Below are 18,401 nucleotides of genomic sequence, written 5' to 3'. Positions count from 1 at the left end.
GGCGCCTGGGTGGCTCAGTGGATTAAGCCGCTGCCTTCGGTTCAGGTCATGATCTCAGGGTCCTGGGATCGAGCCCCGAGTCGGGCTCTCTGCTCAGCAGGGAGCCTGCTTCCCTCTCTCTCTCTCTGCCTGCCTCTCTGCCTACTTGTGATCTCTCTCTCTGTCAAATAAATAAAACAAAATAAAAATCTTTAATAAAATGTTTAAAAAAAAACGAAAACAAAAACAAAACAAAACAGTAAGCTGTGGCAGAGATGACTACAGTACCGTTTTTGTTCATCTGTATGTTCATACAGACATAGACAAAATTCTGGGAGCACTGACATAAACCTGTTTGGTTGCATTGGGTGGAGGAGATATGAGGTTTCATTATGTATTTCTATATGGAATTTTCTAATAATCAAATATATTTTTCCCTCTCAGGTTGGCAAGGTTCTTTTTTCACTTACAAGAATAATCATACACCATGTTGGTAACTGTTTGGAAGAGGAGGCATTTTTATCTTTTGCTGGTAGGGGTTCAAATTAGTGAAAATTTTCTGGAGAGAAATTTGGCATATATATATATAAAACAAAAGTACATATACTCTGATCAAAACTTTCACTTTTTTGAGTATGTCCTGCAGAAATAATTAGATGTGTACACAAAATGTGTGTGGAGATTATATATATATATACACACATATATATGCATATATATAAAATATACACACATATTCACACATACACATCTATACATATATATGTTCACTAAATATAATTTATAAAAGCAATTAACAAAACAAATCCATAAAACTATGAGTCCAACAGGGGATTTACAAACCATCTCTACCTGACAGTGAGTCTTATTCAGCTTTTAAAAATTATGTTTTCAAAAAAGATCTAATGACATTAGGAAATTTTCATAACACAATGAAGGGTAGAAACAGGCAATATGCTTGATAGTACATATCATACCCTCCTACTTTTTTAATTGCACAGAATAAAAGAATGAAAGGAAGTCACCAAAAGTAGTTATCTTTGTTTTGTTTTTTGTTTTTTCAAATTTTGTTTATTTGAGAGAGAGACAGGGAGAGAGAGCGCGAGCAGGGGGAGGGGCAGAGGGAGAAAGAGAAGCAGACTCTGCTGAGCAGGGAGCCTGACTCAGGGCTCCATCCCTGGTCCCTGGGGATCGTGACCAGAGCCAAAAGTACATGTTCAACTGACTGAGCCACCCAGGTGCCCCAAAAGTAGTTATCTTTGAGTATGACTGCAAAGGATTTTTTTCTTATCCCTTTCTGTAGCTTATGGATTTTTTACAATAAACAATTATTTTACAAATAAAGAAAGCAACAACAATTTTCAAAAGTTACAGTCATTCTCCTCTCCTAAAAAGTGTGCATGACAACCTCAGAGCTGGCTGGGAGGCGGGGAGTCATGTAGTTATCATGGCCTTTTGTGGGAGAAGCCGCTTTACTCATGATGGCCAGGAGGCCAGTAGGAGGGATGGCGAATGGCAGGTGAGTAAAATAAAAATACTCGGAGCCAGGAAAGACACCCTCAGTGTTATAACCAGCTGAGTGCAGGAGTGGGTTTATGTTGCATATTCCTTAAAAATAAAAGTGTTACAAAAGGAATAAATGCGGAGCCCCCGGATGGCTCAGTTGCTTGAGCAACTGCCTTCAGCTCAGGTCAGGATGCCGGAGTCCCGGAATCGAGTTCAGCATCCAGCTCCCTGCTCCGCTGGGAATCTGCTTCTCCCTCCACCCCTTGCCCCTCTCTTGCTCTCTCTCTTATTCTCTTTCAAATAAATAAATAAAATCTTTTTAAAAAGACTTTATTTATTTTTTTAAATCTTTTTTTAAAGATTTTATTTATGAAAGAGAGAGATAGCGAGAGAGACAACTTGGCCCCGAGAGCTGGAGAGGGAGAAGCAGGCTTCCCGCTGAGCAGGAAGCCTGACGAGGGGCTCAATTCCAGGACGCTGGGATCATGACCTGAGCCGAAGGCAGACGCTTAATCGACTGAGCCATCCTGGCGCCCCAAATAAAATCTTTAAAAAAAAAGAGAGAGAGAAAGGAATAAATGCCTGTTATGATTTGTTTTAAAAATATTTTAAAAATATATATTATATGTATTTAAATTTTTATATAAATATATAAATGTTATATAAATGTATTTTATATTTAAGTTTTATTATATATTTAATATATTATATATTAAAATATTTAACATATGTAAAATATATTTTTAAAAATATTTAAAAAAGTAAAAACTCTGGTTACACGGCCTCCTGTTATGTCTTCAGTCACACTTGCCCCTAATCCTTAAACTTCTTCAAAAGCAGGTCTTCTGGCTTAGTAAGTCAGAAGCATTTCAAAATATCGGAGTCCAAGCCATTTTTTTTTTTTTTTTTTAAGAAAAGAAGGCGACATCCTTTGAGAACTTGTGCCGGGTTCACTGACACTGATCTCAGACACAGGTAAACCATAGAGGGCGGTGACGCCGGTCCTTCCTCCCTTACCCCAGCTCCATCCCCATTTAGAGGAGTACAGGACTCGCTGAAGCAAGACTGCGGTGTCCTGGTCACACAGCCATGATTTCCTACAACACGGGTGTCAGGTTGTGCATGTTTCCGCGAAATGCAGCTGTGTTTTATACTTGAGAAGTCTGGCGGCTTTGCCTTTGGTTCCACTCAGGATGGGACCAAAAGAGTAATACACCCACACTTGAGAGATTTATTTGGACCAACTCATGACTCAGTGGTAGACATTATATTGTCTCACCAAAGAAGCTCTTGAAAGCAAGATATTGAGGGGCATCTGTCACTTGATTCCTAAACTGCCTGACCTCTCTGCTCTGAAAGACCAGAAAATTTGGGGGAATTATGGGAGAAAGTTTGATGCTGTCCCTGCCTACAATAATTTTATTTTATGGGGTGCCTGGGTGGCTCGGTGGGTTAAGCCTCTGCCTTCGGCTCAGGTCATGGTCTCAGGGTCCTGGGATCGAGCCCCACATCGGGCTCTCTGCTCAGTGGGGAGCCTGCTTCTGCCCTCCCTTCTCTGCCTGCCTCTCTGCCTACTTGATATCTCTCTCTCTGTCAAATAAATAAATAAAATCTTTTAAAAAATAATTTATTTTATGACAAAAAAATACCTTGTGCTTTGGGTTAAAAAGAACTTTCACAACATATATCCAACATTCTCCAATCACTAAATTCTGCAACTACCAAGAGATCATTCTGTTACAATAACTATGCTCTGTAAGATGAGTGTTGGTGTTGGAACAGAACTGATTTAAGTTCTGATACTTCTTCTAAATTCTACTCCCTTTTCCTTCTCTACTCTGCAGGGTAGGAAGGAACTTTCTTGCCTGTATTTAGAATGTGTAATTCCTATAAATTTGCTGCATAGTAGACCAAGAAAAGTATTATTGGTTGGACAGTACAGTTACATTTCTCTACCTAGAGTGGGCAGTCAGGAGTCAGGAAAAAATATATTAATAGGTTGAAGAGTGGGATGAGACAAATAGCAATTAAGACATATAATTAAAAACAATTTTACAACATTACTTCTTTCGTACTGATGACATCAGTACCTTGTCTCTTCTCCCAGTGCATCATAATTTTATGACATTTTTCCAGACCTTTCTAGAGCCAAAGACTCATCCTGCATCCACTCTATGCCACCTTAGATAGAGACTGTGATAGTTCATTTTATGTGTCAACTTTGCTGGCTAGAATGTTCATTGTTTAGTCAAACAGCAGACTAGATGTTGCTGTGAAGGTATTTTTTAGTTGTGCTTTTCACATTTCAGTCAGCTGACTTTGAGTAATGTAGATTACCCTGCAAAGTGTGGGTGGGCCTCGTCCAATCAGTCGAAGACTGATTAAGAGCAAAGACTGAGCAAAAGACTGATTAAGAGCAAAATCCCCTAGATAGGAAGCAATTTTGTCTCCCAACTGCCTTTGAGATCAAGACTTGCAACATCAGTTCCTACTGGAATTTCCATCCTGCTTGCCTGCCTTGCAGATTTTGGACATGTCAGACTTGACAATGGTGAGCTGATTCCTGAAAATAAATCTCTTTTTTTTTTTTCCTTTCTCTTTCCCTATATACATCCCATTTGTGCTGTCCCCCTGAAAACTGCTGACCAATACAGAGACTAAAGAGCAAGGGAAAATTATGATTATTTCGCATAATCAGAAGGTACTGTGACATGTAGATTTATCTCTTCTATGGTTGGTAGAAGTGTGTAGAACAGGATAAACTACATCCAAGGAAAGTGGAATCAAGGGTGATGTGTTTTGATTAAAAAAGGAAAAACACATTATGCCCTCCCCAAATCATCCTAATAGTCAACATACCTGTGGCAGAGCAGTGCCAGAGGAAGGGCACAGAACTGGGGATCAGAAAGACCATGGGTCTTTATATGGTTTTGATCACATTATTGAGCTTGTGAACTCCTGAACACCTATTAAATGCGGATAGTAAAACTCCCCTCTTCCTGAGAAGGAAATGAGCTTTACGTGAAGTGGGTCTGACCCACAGCTAATGCTCCAACACTTGTAGCTGCTACAATTGTTTTCCCATCATTATTTTATGTGTAATATTGATGCTGCCTTGTACGTTTTCACACATTCAATGGAAAACCATTAAAAAGCCACCAGATGATGTGAACCAATAGGTATCGTCATAATAGAACACTTAGATATTACAACAGTAGTTACAAGATATTGAATACTATATTTCAGGCAATATACTAGTGCCTGCCATATCTAATTTGATTTGATTTTATTCTCACCACAATGCTGTAAGGCATGGTTTTCAAAGGAGGAAAGGTTGAATCAGAAGAGTTAAAGGACTCCCTTAAGGTCATACAGCTAATAAATGACAAACCTAGTCAATAAATTCCAGCCTAGTCAAGTCTGACTCCAAAGCCCATGTTTTCTGTTTCTTTCGGTCTTGTCATGGACTCTTGCAACTGTCTTGTCCATATGAATAAGCTTTGCATTAATATGTCCATATTAATATGACTGGCATGCTGTAGACCCACCCTTCCCTTGATTAAGAGAAGGAAGGTTGGGATGCCTGGGTGGCTCAGTTGGTTAAGTGTCTGCCTTAGGCTCAGGTCATGATCTGAAAGTCCTGGGATTGAGTCCCGCATCGGGCTCTCTGCTCAGCAGGGAGTCTGCTTCTCTCTCTGCCTGCTACTCCTGCTTGTGCTCTCTCTCTGACAAATAAAGTCTTAAAAAAAAAAAAAAAAAGGAAGAAGGAAGGAATGGAGGAAAGTTGTTTTCTCTACATCTGTGGCAATGACCAATGGGCTCATCATACTTGCCTGGATGATGAATGAAACAGGTTCTTGGCCCACTCTTCCCTCCACCACAAAGCCTTGGTTCGTCCTATCCGTGGCCACAAAGGTAAAGCAGTCAGCCCGGGAGTCCCCTCCCAGGTGCCTGTAGGCCACATCCCTGCTGTCCACATCCCGCTGAGTGAAGTTATGTTGAAGCAGCACTGTCCCCCGCAGGTAAAGTTGGCCATGCTGTGGGAGCCGGGCCAACACGAAGGTGAGGTTCTCTGCTGGAGTGTCAGGGTCGGTCAGCTGGAGGAGGTCAGGGGAGAGCAGGCCCGTGGCCCCTTGAGCCAGTCTCAGCCCCCTGTTCCTGGTCACCACAGGTAAGGCTCTATCCACAGTCTCCAGTATGATCTCAAACACCTCGTGTTTGGTCTGCAGGCCATTGCTGATGATGAATCTGACAAAGAGAGGCAAGGGCAGCCTTCAGCATGGAATCTTGTGGAATCTACTGGAATGAAATGATAATAATACACACCTTTTACTAAAAGACATGTTGTGCTGGGACTCAAATGAAAGCCCAAGGGTATCCTTTAAACCAGTAATGAGATAACACACAAATTACCTACAACATTCTACACCCGAAACTGTTTTCTCAACAATGCTGGCAGCAGACTCATGTGATAGAACAGCCTCATTCTGCCAGTGGTATTTCACAGGCTCGTCAACATTGAGTAGAATTCCTTGCCCCAACCAAGAATTTCACATACTAGTAGATCCCTTGCATGAGTTGGAAGAGTACATTCATTTTATGTGTTTATAATTTTGCAAATGTATTTTCTTTGTAGGCATTTAATGAGGTAAGCTTTTAAGACATAATTGGGGGCCAGCCCAGTGACTAATTTTAGCAATTTCATTTTATTCCTGTATTTTTGTGGTAAATTTATTATTTTTTCCTAGATTTTATTTATTTATTTGTCAGAGAAAGAGAGAGAGAGCCCAAGCAGGGGGAGCGAGAGAGGGAGAAGCAGGCTTCCCGCTGAGCAGGGAGCCTGATGTGGGGTTCGATCCCAGAACCCTGAGATCATGACCTGAGCCGAAGGCAGATGCTTAACTGACTGAGCAACCCAGGCATCCCTTTGTGGTAAATTTCTTAAGAGCAAATCATATTACTCAGCCATATAATCCTGCCTAACTCATCTCCCCTCCCTGAGCCTCATTTTCACCCTTTTAGAAAGTAAAAGATTAGACTAGATGATTGCAAAGGATCATCTAACTTTAAAACATCCTATGATGCTCTAATCCCTCAAATTTTCTAGTGCTTCTATATTTGCTCCTTACAATATATATGGGAGTTACACCAGACAAGGATTACTTACCTAATTTAAAGAAAAAAAATTATATCAGAAAGGTACAGATGTAGTGGGAGATCATAAGGCAGGTAGGAGACAAAGCTGGGAATGGAACCAGGATTCCGGATCCCACACCTCCTGCTCTTAAAGGGTTTTTAATACAGGCCAGCTTAACAAACCACAAAGACAGACTTGTGGTACCTGAGCACCACCGCAGAATGCTAGAGAGAAAGCTCAAACGATATCAACTCAAGGCACACAAAATCTCTCACATGCCCCTGGATTTGTGATACCATAATGTGGTTTTGATTTCATTGATCACTAAATCACAGTCCATCCACCGCTGCCAAGGTCAATACGAAAACCAATCGAAATGAACTTTAGAACGTGTCCATGTGTATATTTCACTTGAAGGGCAACTGAGAGACTGGAAACTCCAAGAAGTTAGCCAATCACTGCTCTCAGTGGAGTTGACAAATTCACCATAGACCAAAGAGGTGTACTTTGAAATAATCCTGGAGTTGTATCTGTTAGTTTTCTCCATGTATTGTGGTTGCTAGAAATACTCATGGAGATACTCTTACATTCCACAGATGTAAAAAAAAATGTTTTAGTAGAATATAAACTGAAATTACTTTTTTTTTTTAAAGATTTTATTTATTTATTTGACAGAGAGAGATCACAAGTAGGTAGAGAGGCAGGCAGAGAGAGAGGAGTAAGCAGGCTCGCTGCTGAGCAGAGAGCCCGATGCGGGGCTCGATCCCCGGACCCTGGGATCATGACCTGAGCCGAAGGCAGAGGCTTTAACCCACTGAGCCACCCAGGTGCCCCATAACCTGAAATTACTTAAGAATTTTCTTTGGATGTTCTTTTTCTTTTTAACTAGAGAAGATATGAGGTTTATATTTATTTTGCTACTCTGACAAATTTGACTAATAAGTTCTTTATTCTTTGTAAAATGTGTCTTGTCCTTCAGGGTTAAAGTGTTGATTGCTTTGCTTCTGAACAGGAGACAACCTGAAACCAGGTTGTATGAGCATAAACAGTCGAACAACCTGCCTGAGGCAGAGGGCTCAGAGAAGGGAGCAGCTGGACAGACAGGAAAGGAACAGGAGTTTGGCGGAGCACAGATTTTACTTTGAAGGCTAAGCTAAAATTTTTGAGCTTTCTAATTATCTAGTTGATAAGACTGCCTACAAGGAAAATACAATGTGATGCAAAGAAAAACCAATATATTCCTTTTTGCTAAGTGAACTAAGTGAAATTTTACAAATAAAGCAAATTTTTGACATTTCACACACCTTGACTTGAAAAGAATTTAACCTGTTTTTCTTTTTTTCTCTCCACAGCATTATTTTTACAGTCTGGATAAAGATTCTAACTTTAGAATTATACACTGAGCAAAATCACAGTTTCCTTAAAACAAAACAATCAGTTGTTCTTTTGTAAAACTAAACATTTACTAATCTGTTCTAAACAAATAGGACGATTTCACTGCGGATCATGAGTGTTTACAAAATTAGTTATTTTTGAAAAAGTAAAAGGAAACACACCCAGAAAAATATCTGTGTGTTCTTCATCTTTGTACTTATTAGTCCCTTTGGCAGTTTCAAATGTCAAGTGATATGCATTTTTAAGATGAAAATCATGATCTAAAGAAAAAAGAAAATAATGATTTCTTAGGGAGAGCTTTTCATGGAATTATGCTTTCATTCCGTTGTTTTCCTGTTACTTTTTCAGGTCTCCTTCGCTGGAGCCTATCATCTAACCTGAAGTAAAAAAAAAAAAAAAGAAAGAAAAAAAAAGGAGACGAGGCATACCTCAGTTTCTCTTTTCTTTTTCTCAATTTCTTCTTTCTCAATTTCTCTTTTCTCCACTTCACCCCTCCAGAAACATGCTTCACGCCTCCCATTTCAAATAAAGTGGCTCTCTACTCCCTATCAGATCCCTATCTCAAAATGTGCTATTGTGGAAAGTTTTAAATCACCTGTTCATAGTTTAGCACAAATTTAAGCCAAAGGACATGCATTTTTAGCATTAGTATTAATCAGAGAAATTAAAGAATGTGTACCCCATTAAAAGCATGTGAAATGTGGGTAGAGAAGAAAGGGGAAAGGAGGGCCGAGATGGGGTTCAGGAGTTAGGAGTGTCAAGGGGGCTTGAGTGAGTCACGGGGGTGCATTCTGACTTTCCCCAATGGAGACTGAGTTCTGAAAACACCTCGAAGCTCAGCCTCAGGACAGCCGTAATTATCTACCAACGCATGACCTGCGCGAGGACACGGAAGCTGTCTTCGGATTCAGGCTGTCCGTCTCAGACTCCTCCCTGCCTGATGATGGGGATCTGACCACGTCGGAAATAGGCAGCCTGCCATCAGACAGATGGGACTGAGGGCAAGGGAAGCCAGGGACCATATAAGAGTAAGAAATATGTTTACTGAGGCCAGTGTTCCCAGCTGGGACAGCGAGGCAGCTGTCTGTGCTGACCGAAAGCTAATAAGCCAGTGGCGAAAAGGATGAAATTTCTAAACGTGGCCAGATCAAACACCTCCTTCCACTTTCACGAGTAACAATCCAAACTAGTCATAGGCATATTATCAGAGGGAGACAGGGTGAACGGTCATGGTTGGCTTCCCAGTCAAAACAAGCCTAGCAGAACAAGGGCACCAAGGTCAGTGTTGTTCCCGTCCGCCAAGGGTGACCAGATGATCCTCCAAATGCTCTCCCCCGCCGCCCCTGAAGACACCTTCCAGATCTATTTTCAAGTTTTGAAACAATAGTGCCATTGCGAAAATGGCGTCCATTCCAAGGTTAAGAAGCTGGTGGTATCAAGGGAGCACCTTCTTCTGTGGATCCATTTTTGTTTCATTTCCCTCAATAAGCCTCCCTGAAAAGAGACACCACCAGGATTGACCACTGTCCTCATGAAATTTGGGGAATGGCTCTCAGATTCGTCTGGGGTGCCTGCCTGGTCTGATTTCACCATTACGGTGGTGCATTCAGGCTTTCTGCATTTCCTGGCAAGAGAGTTGGCTGAAGAATCTGCCATCTGTCATGGCATTTAAAAGATAAAAATGGAATCATAAATAGAGCCAGTTCCTCAGGAAAAAAAAAAAAAAAGTCCAGCCAGCATGTCAAAATGGAGGACATTAGCATGTTCTTTTAGTCTCCGGCTGCCAGCAGCTGAAGTCAGCTTGCTAATCACTTGGTGTCATCTGTCCTCGAATGTGCTGCCAAATCCTTCTTCCAGGCCAGCAGCACCAAACAATGCAGGAGAAATTTATGATTCACAAAATATTTTTGCAGAAGGTAAAATCTGACCATTAAGCTCCCCCGTTTAATTAATGCTGCCATATCTTACATTTAAAAGAGAAGGGGGAAAAAATTCTCTGCCACAGAATTTATCTCTCCTACCCAGCCAAATTCCTTGCCAGATTTAACAGCAAGCGACATAAATTTAGGTGATTAGATTGGTTGCATCTATTTAATTTTTAAAAGCACCACAATCACACACTCGTTCATTAAGACTGACTCTCAGCTCTGGGTTAGCTCCACCTGACAAACAACACAGCAGCCCACGACTGGGGGAGTGAAATGACAAGATTAAAACAAGGGTCTGGGGCAGATGTTAGGCTCCTCCATTATAAATATGTCAGACTGCTGGCCAGACATCAGAATGACACATTGAGGTTTCTTCCCACAGGTGCATTTTCTCCATGAATTTTTGGTACAACAGAAAAAAGTCTCTTAAAAATGAGATCTTCTCCACAGTTCGGTTGATACTCAGTGACATCAGTGTAGATGACTTTCTATGCTTCTTGGAATCTTGGTTTTCTCATGCATAAAATGGGACCAAATCATCTCTCCCAAGGTAGTGGCATAGGCCTTACGGAAAATGATCGACAAAAAAGTCTAGTACACTGCCTGACGCATCACAGCAATACTAGCTTTCCTCTGTGTAAATGAAGGGATTGGACTAAATCAGTGTCTTTTGACCCGTTTCCTAGGTTCAAAGAACATCTTCATGATTTTTGCCGTATTCTTCTACCACCTATACTCTTGTTACTATTTTGCTTTAGATCAACTCACTCTTGTACTTAAACACATGTATTTAAGAGAAAATCTTTTAACTAGAAAAGCTGAAAATGTTTACTACTAAAAACTTAATCCCATAAATACTGCAAAAATAAATGCAAGAAAACGATGTTTTTAATTCTAGCTAGGTATTGTGGTCCAGCGGCTTGGAACCCAAGGCCAGTATTGTCTGCTAAAAAGGAAAGCAGTTAATATTGAAGAGCTGTTGAAACCAAACGAGCCCCGGCCTGAGATTTCTTTCTTAAAACAATAAGGAGGATTGACAGGACTACAAGGGAGTAGTTTCTCACTCTGGATTCCCTGTCATTTATCGCTTTCTCCCTGTACCAACCCAGGTCATTTTGCATCTTTGTGTAACTATTAGCGCAAATTACTCACTCTGAGAAATAGAGCCACAGGCTTTTTGCTAAAAGAAAGTCCTGCCCAGGAGCCCAGTGTACAAAACAAACTAAAAAGAATTAAAAACAAAACAAAACATAAAAACAACAATTAAACAATTAAAAAAAACCCCGAAAGCTTTATCAATAAACTGTGGTGAGGGTCCCAGAGCCTCACCAATTCAATTCCTTCATGTTGTCTCCCGGAGGCCCCAAGAAGGCTTTTGTAAATCCTCAAAGCTCCATAGAATATGCTTGGAACAATGGACTGGACCAGACCAGTGATTGCTAGTCCTGACTGCCTCAGAATCTTCTGGAGAGCTTTGAAAAATACAGATTTCTGGCCCAAGACTGGATTTAGCAGAGTCATCTCTCTGGAGTGAGAGTCAAGAATGTATTTTTATCAATCTTCCCAGTATATCTCTTGAAGATCTAAATATTTAAAAAATTCTTGGGGCACCTGGGTGGCTCAGTCAGTTAAGCATCCAACTGTTGGTTTCGGCTCACGTCATGATCTCAGGGTCGTGGGGTCAAGCCCGGCATTGGGCTCCACACTGGGCATGGAGCCTTGTTAAGATTCTCTCTTTCCCTGTCCCTCTGCCCCTCCCCCTCTAAAAAAATAATAAATAAATAAGATTTAAAATTCCTAGGACAAATGATTTCTAAAATGTTATTTTGTATGGCTTTCTATGGATGTAGATTAGGAAATTTTTAGAGTATCTTCAATCCTCACATACAGAAATTTTGTATTTTATTCTCTACTCCTCAACACCATCTGATTAATATCTAAGCTTGATTTCCGAACATCTATATGTATTCATTTGGTGGGGTCACTGTTTTCTCCAAACGGTTATTAACGTCTTCCACAGACTCTCCCATGGGCACTGACCGGGGAAAGTGGGAATGGACAAGAGTAAGCAGTTCCAGAATTGGGTGTAAAATTAAAAGCCCTAAATCTGATATACATTAATTAAGCCAAGAAGCACCCAACCTCCATAAGTAACAGGGGAAGAAAGAACAATCGTCACTCTTCTTTGTAATTTCTTTCCTCCAAGATTAATCTTGGTACTGTAAACATTGGCAGAAAAAGGGGGCCGAGGAAAGAACATAATAAACAATAATAAGAACAATAGTATCAGTAATAATAGTAGTAATAAGAGCAGCTAATACTTATTTCGTTCTTCTTATGTGCCACATATTTTTCTAAGTACTTTACATGCATAAACCCATTTATACCTCCCATCACCCCTGCAAAACAAGTACTATGAGCATCATTTCCTTTCACAAAGAGGACACAAGAGTACAGGAGGAAGTGTGATTTGACCACAGAGTGGTAAGTAATGAAGGTGGTAACTGACCCCAAGACTGTGTCTACACAGTCTACATACAGTGGTAGAGAGTGTAGTGTCTACAACTCTACCACTTCTGGAGTGAAAGAACAAGCATGAAAAGGAATCCCCACATCTGACATTTTAGTTAATGCTTAGCAACACTCAAACATTAAATTGTTATTTGGATATTGATCAACCAAATGATTATCTACTTATTAAGGACATTTTGTGAAGAGGAAAAAAAAAAGAAAATATAAGTTCAAACTCCCCCAATTTTTTTAACAGTTAATTATCTTAATCATCTTTCCAAATCATATTTCCAAGAAGGCATGCAAAATCATCTTTACTGACATTTAAACAATGTCTTTCATAGCAAACATACAGAATTTAGAGAGAGAAAATATATGATGATGATGATAAGTCCTACATTTACATTAATTTATAGTGCTCTTTTGAAGACTATATATTTTTTTAAATTTTATTTTTAAGGAAACTCTACAGCTATTGTGGGGCTCAAACACACAACCCTGAGATCAAGAGTTGCATGTTCTACTGACTGAGTAAGCCAGGCACCATATTGGAAGCTGTATTCTGACATGGTGAAAACTGTACTGGGGGTCAGAATCTCTTCAAGTATGGCAAATTAACCAATGGTCTCAGGGCCTCCATGTTAATTGGTAAAACTCAGGACTGCATAGGTACAATGATTCCTCCAAAGGCTAGTCTATCAAGATTTCTAGATTCCTTATTTATTGACAAAGACAGAGAGAGAGAGAGAGAGAGAGAGTGAGCAACTGCCGGGGTGGGTATGGGGGTAGAGGCAGGTGTGGGTGACAGGGAGGGGCAGAAGGAGAGAGAGAATCTTAAGGAGGCTCCATGCTCAGTGTGGAGCCCAATTCGAGGCTAGATCTTGGGAAGCTAAGATCATGACCTGAGCCACAATCAGAGTTGGATGGTCAACCAATTTAGCCTCTCAGGCACCTCAAGATTTCTAGATTCTCATCCCAGACCTGGAGATCTGGATTTCTATCAAGAATCTTGAGACCAGGCAGCTCTGGGGACTGCTAAGTGATTGCTCCTCTAGAGTCTGTCTTCCTTCTAGTCTTGTGACTAGAAATAGATTTCAATATTTTAAATGAATGTGGACTTTCATTAATGTCATATCTTTGTCTTTTCACCAGATTGTTATGCATCCCAATGATTTATTTGTTACAGAATTCTTAAATAGGTACACAGCCCCCAGTTATAACATTGTTTCTATGGGGAAATTTGATAACAATATGATTTATGATGTAGATTCTGGAACACATCATGTCAAAAGGCCATGTCTGCTTCTGCCAAATGTTTACCACTAAATACCTTTCCTCAGATAGGAAAAGATACCCCATAAAATCAGAAAATTCACTTAGTTTCTCCTTAGCTGGGACTCAAAGGTGTTTAGTTCCTCTCCCTAGAACAGCTGGCATTTAGATGTGCTTTTATTTTTAAAAACAGGCTCTAATTTCTTGCTTTGCTATTGTCCAATTAATCGTACGCCTCCACCTTTCATCCATCTAGGCAGCAGAAGACCAATGCTATATCAGAGTTGGAAAAGAACTCATTTTCTGCCACCTTTGGTCTGTCTAGGCATTAATCTAGGGAAGGGGTTCTGAAAAGTTTCTTTGGGACTCACCTGAATGTGTCACGGGAGACAGCTGCCTTGCTCTTATGCACATAGCAGACTGTCTGTCCTGCTATGTCCATCTGGCTGAAGCTTGTGATGGGGACTCCAGGATAGCGGACATACTCGACCTGGCCAAACCGTGGAGGGGAGGTGATGACATAGAGCAGTTCCTCAGGTTTGTCTGTTCCATCCACAGCAAGGAGACTGGTGGTCGTCAAGAAACCCCGGTCACCTTTAGACACCACCAGCGGTTTCACAAGGATGACAATATCACCTGCACAGCAGAAGAGCTTGCGGTCAAGACCCAAATTCCAAAAAAAGAAAAAAAGTCCAAGGTAAAGGTAAAAAGCCAAAGGCCAAACTGTAGAAATCAAAACTACTATGGTTTAGGAAGGTTGATAGAATTATGGTTAATAAAAGAATCAGGCAAAAGACTGGAGCAGATAAGACACAGCAGGAGAAACACTTATGGCCAACAGAAATATAAAAAATTGCTCAAGCTCATCAATCACCGTGGAAATACAAATCAAGTTATAACTTGGTCGTGACTTTCTGATTTGCAAAAACTTAGAATTCTGATGACACCAAGTGGTGAAGAGGATACCACCGGTAGGAATGTAAATGGGTACACGATCGGCAACATGCTATAGAGAGTAGGATATTCACATTGGTCGTGACCCAGCGACTTCACTCCAGCTGTGTGCTGGCCCCCAGGAGATGGGACCAGAATGGCCACTGCAGCCCTGTCCTCATTGAAAATGCCAACCCAAATGCCTTTTCAAAAAGTAAATATGTAAGCAAACTCTGATCTAATGGTACAACTGAATTGTAAGCAGTAGTGAATGAATGAACTAGAGGCACATGGAACACAGAGGTAGCTTGTTACCATTTGTGCCTTGCATGAGCAAGTCCCGGAAGACCATAAACCACAGTAAGAATAGGAACACCTAATTCAGGATGATGGTTCTCACAGGAGGATGGGAGAAGCCCATGGGTAGATGTGCATTACTGTCAGTATTCCAGTCCTTGAATTGTAGAGTGGTTGCACAGGTGTGTATTACGTATTTAAAAGAGAATAAATGAATGCGTGTATGAAATGCATAAATGAGGAGATGTGGGCCACATGTGGACAAATGGTGTAGTTTTACAAACTAGGTATGACAATCCAATTTTGTTCACTTTATTCACTTAAAAAATCATAACTCCAATATTGAGCTTCTAATTTATGTCAGGCACAGAGGGGTAAGGCTCTTTAAACTTCACACTAACTATGAGGTAGGCTATTATACTCTCTCCCAGGTTATAAATGAGGAAACTAAGATACAGAAAAATGTTAGCTAACTTGCTACTGATGATTCAGTTAATCAAAGGTGGAGCTAGTTGGTTAAGCGTGGCTCAGTTGGTTAAGCGTCTGTCTTCAACTCAGGTCATGGTCCTGGAGTCCCGGGATCAAGCCCCACATCGGGCTCCCTGCTCAGAGGAGTGTTTGCTTCTCCCTCTCCTTCTGCCCCTTCCCCTACTTGTGCTTGCCCTCTCTCCCTCTCTCTTTCTCTCTGTCAAATAAATAAATAAATAAATAAGCAAGCAAATAATCTTTTTTTTTTTTTTCAAAGATTATTTATTTATTTATTTGACAGACAGAGATCACAGCAGGCAGAGAGGCAGGCAGAGAGAGAGAGGAGGAAGCAGGCTCCCCGCTGAGCAGAGAGCCCGATGCGGGGCTCGATCCCAGGACTCTGGGATCATGACCTGATCCGAAGGCAGAGGCTTTAACCCACTGAGCCACCCAGGCGCCCCGCAAGCAAATAATCTTTAAAAAATAATAAAATACAGGATGGAGCTAGAATTTGTAATCTAGCCTCAGAGCACAAACTCAAACACTAGAAATATGTGTGAAGTAAATGCCATTTCTAAATTTATAAATACAAATTGTCAATAAAATTTAAAGAGATATTAGGTCTGATGAGGAACAAAAAATAAAATATCAAGGAAGTACAACGAGACCAGTGGTTCTCAATGAGTGGCAACTTTGGCCCCCAGGGGACATTTGGTAATGTCTGTAGACATTTTTGGTGGTCATAACTGGGGGTTCCTACAGTCTTCTAATAGGTAGAGGCCAGAGATGCTTCCAAACGTCCAATAATGCATAAAAAAGTCCATCACAGGATGCCTGGGTGGCTTAGTCGTTAAGCATCTGCCTTCAGCTCAGGTCAGCATCCCAGGGTCCTGGGATGGAGCCCCACACCACGCCCCCTGCTCAGTGGGATGCCTGCTTCTCCCTCTCCCATTCCCTCTACCTGTGTTCCCTCTCTCGCTGTGTTTCTCTCTGTCACATAAATAAAATCTTAAAAAAAAAAAAGTCCCTTACAACAAAGAATTATCTGTCCCAAAATGTCAGTAATTTTAAGATGGAGAAATTCTGTTTCAGATGATTAAATTGGTCTTTTTGGTAGATTATTGGTGCTTTTAAATCAAAATGCTATCCAACTTAGGTGTAATGGAGAATCAGAGAACATCTTAACTTCAAATCAAAACCTAAGCCCCAGATGGGGCTTGCCTCCTGGGAGTCAAGATGAATCAAGGGAGTAAAAAGAATGAACAAAGCCCAGGACATAAAAATCACCTACAGAATGTTTCACCAGGAGCAGAAGATGGATCTGAGGGGAGGAAGAGCATCTGGGCTTCCCTTCAACGCAGTTTTTCAGCACAGTGACAGCAGAGTACGGTTCAAGGTCAACTGTAGACGAAGTCCCTTTAAGCTTCTCTCAAAGATAACTCATATCATTTTTGCCACTGTGCAAATCACAAGCCACAGAACAACTGGAAGGCCTGATGTTATTTATAATCACTCTCAAATGAAGGCAATCCAGATGCTCGATGTTAGGGTTATGGTTTAGTCTAAATATTCAGCATAGTCTTATTCAGAGATGAACAATGACAGTTCTCAAGTTATGCTACAACCTGAGAAAATTCACACTAAGTTAAAAAAAAAAAAAAAACAACACTCTATAGATGTAAAACACACCGTGGTGTAAAAAGGAGCAAAGAAAAGGAATTTGGAACTTCTGAAAATGCTAGTAGGTTAAGGTATCTCTTTGATGTAAGTGTTCACGAACCCTTTCAGAAAAGAATCCCATGTCAGTTCCAGCAGAGACTGGCCAGGAGCTTGCCAGCCTCATTTCCTGGGTGCACCACTAGAGTTTCCACTGCTCAGACTCCCCTAATGTGGCATGGGACTATGATTCAGCCACTGGAAGGTGCAGAAGACAGGTGCCTCCAAGGCCGGGCCAGGCATCCTCTCATTTTCCTCCATGTTTCACTTCCGGAGAGTCTCCAAGGCCTTCAGACAGGAAGGATCCTCTAGTTGGAAAAAATCCCCAGATGGTTGTGTAGAGCAGAACTCTCCCCCCACCCCCTGTGAATGCACTGTGCTTAGCCAAGGGCAGTCTGTCCTAATACATTAGCCATCTCCATGACACAGGACTTGCATTACATGTCGCCTGGACATGACTGATGATGAACATAGTAGCCTTTCCTTTACGGAAAGAGAGAAATGCATACAGTCGTACCTATCTTCTCTGAGGGTCACTTATTGGCCATCTCCAAGGAACATATTTTACAACTGGGAAACAAACTAATACAATATGTTATTTTAGAACCCCAAATAAACATCTCAAAATCAATCAAGCTGAGGGCAACTGAAAAGAGAAAGAGTCAGGGCTATTGGAACTCCATCATACAGGTAATGTAAGATCGCTGTCCTCTGAGCTTCCTGGCAGCAAGGCAAAAAAGGAAGCATTCTGTCAATCAAAAATGTATTGAAGATCCAAGAATATGCTTGGTCCTAAGAATATAGAGACTCTGGAATGAAGCAGATGAACAAGAAATGAATTGTGCCTTCCTCACATAAACCCTAAGCAACGCTTAGGGGTAGTGAGAGTTGCATAACATTAGGGCTTACATTTTGCCTTGTTGAACTTTCTTCCCAGTATTTTTTCACCTTCCTCCTTCTCCCACTTAGATGCTGCTGAGTCCTATTACACAACTGGGTCTGCTTCATTCAAGAGCAGCTTAGTATCTCCTTGTGTTCTCCTCTGTCCCTGAGAGAGTGGGTATTAGCACTTTCACAGTGAAAAGGAGCAACAGTCTAACCTTTTCAATGACAAAGTTCCTTTTTTTTCAGCTCTGAATTTTAAAATAGGTTTTTATTCCTTTTTGTTATTATATTGGAAATGTTTTTCCCCTAAGACTTTGTTTTCCAAGTAACAACTCTCTTCCTGAAGAGAAAATTAGAGTTTTCGTATTGATTTG

The 18,401-nt window shown here is 40.8% G+C and overlaps 1 protein-coding gene across 1 annotated transcript in view; it reads right to left on the bottom strand.

The window, feature by feature from the left end:
- FREM1 (FRAS1 related extracellular matrix 1) overlaps nucleotides 1-18,401 on the bottom strand; it is a 144,684-nt gene that overhangs the window by 38,504 nt on the left and 87,779 nt on the right. Inside the window, exons 23-24 of the mRNA XM_046021702.1 lie at nucleotides 14,100-14,364; nucleotides 5,319-5,733 (exon numbers count right to left, since the gene is read on the bottom strand). Of these exons, the coding sequence (XP_045877658.1) occupies nucleotides 5,319-5,733; nucleotides 14,100-14,364 (680 nt within the window). The remainder of the gene's footprint in view (nucleotides 1-5,318; nucleotides 5,734-14,099; nucleotides 14,365-18,401) is intronic.

This window comes from Meles meles, chromosome 11 (assembly GCF_922984935.1).
Source record: "Meles meles chromosome 11, mMelMel3.1 paternal haplotype, whole genome shotgun sequence".
Taxonomy (NCBI): Eukaryota; Metazoa; Chordata; class Mammalia; order Carnivora; family Mustelidae; genus Meles; species Meles meles.
The sequence above is the reverse complement of the archived record's forward strand: the minus strand, read 5'-3'. Positions and strand labels throughout refer to the sequence as shown.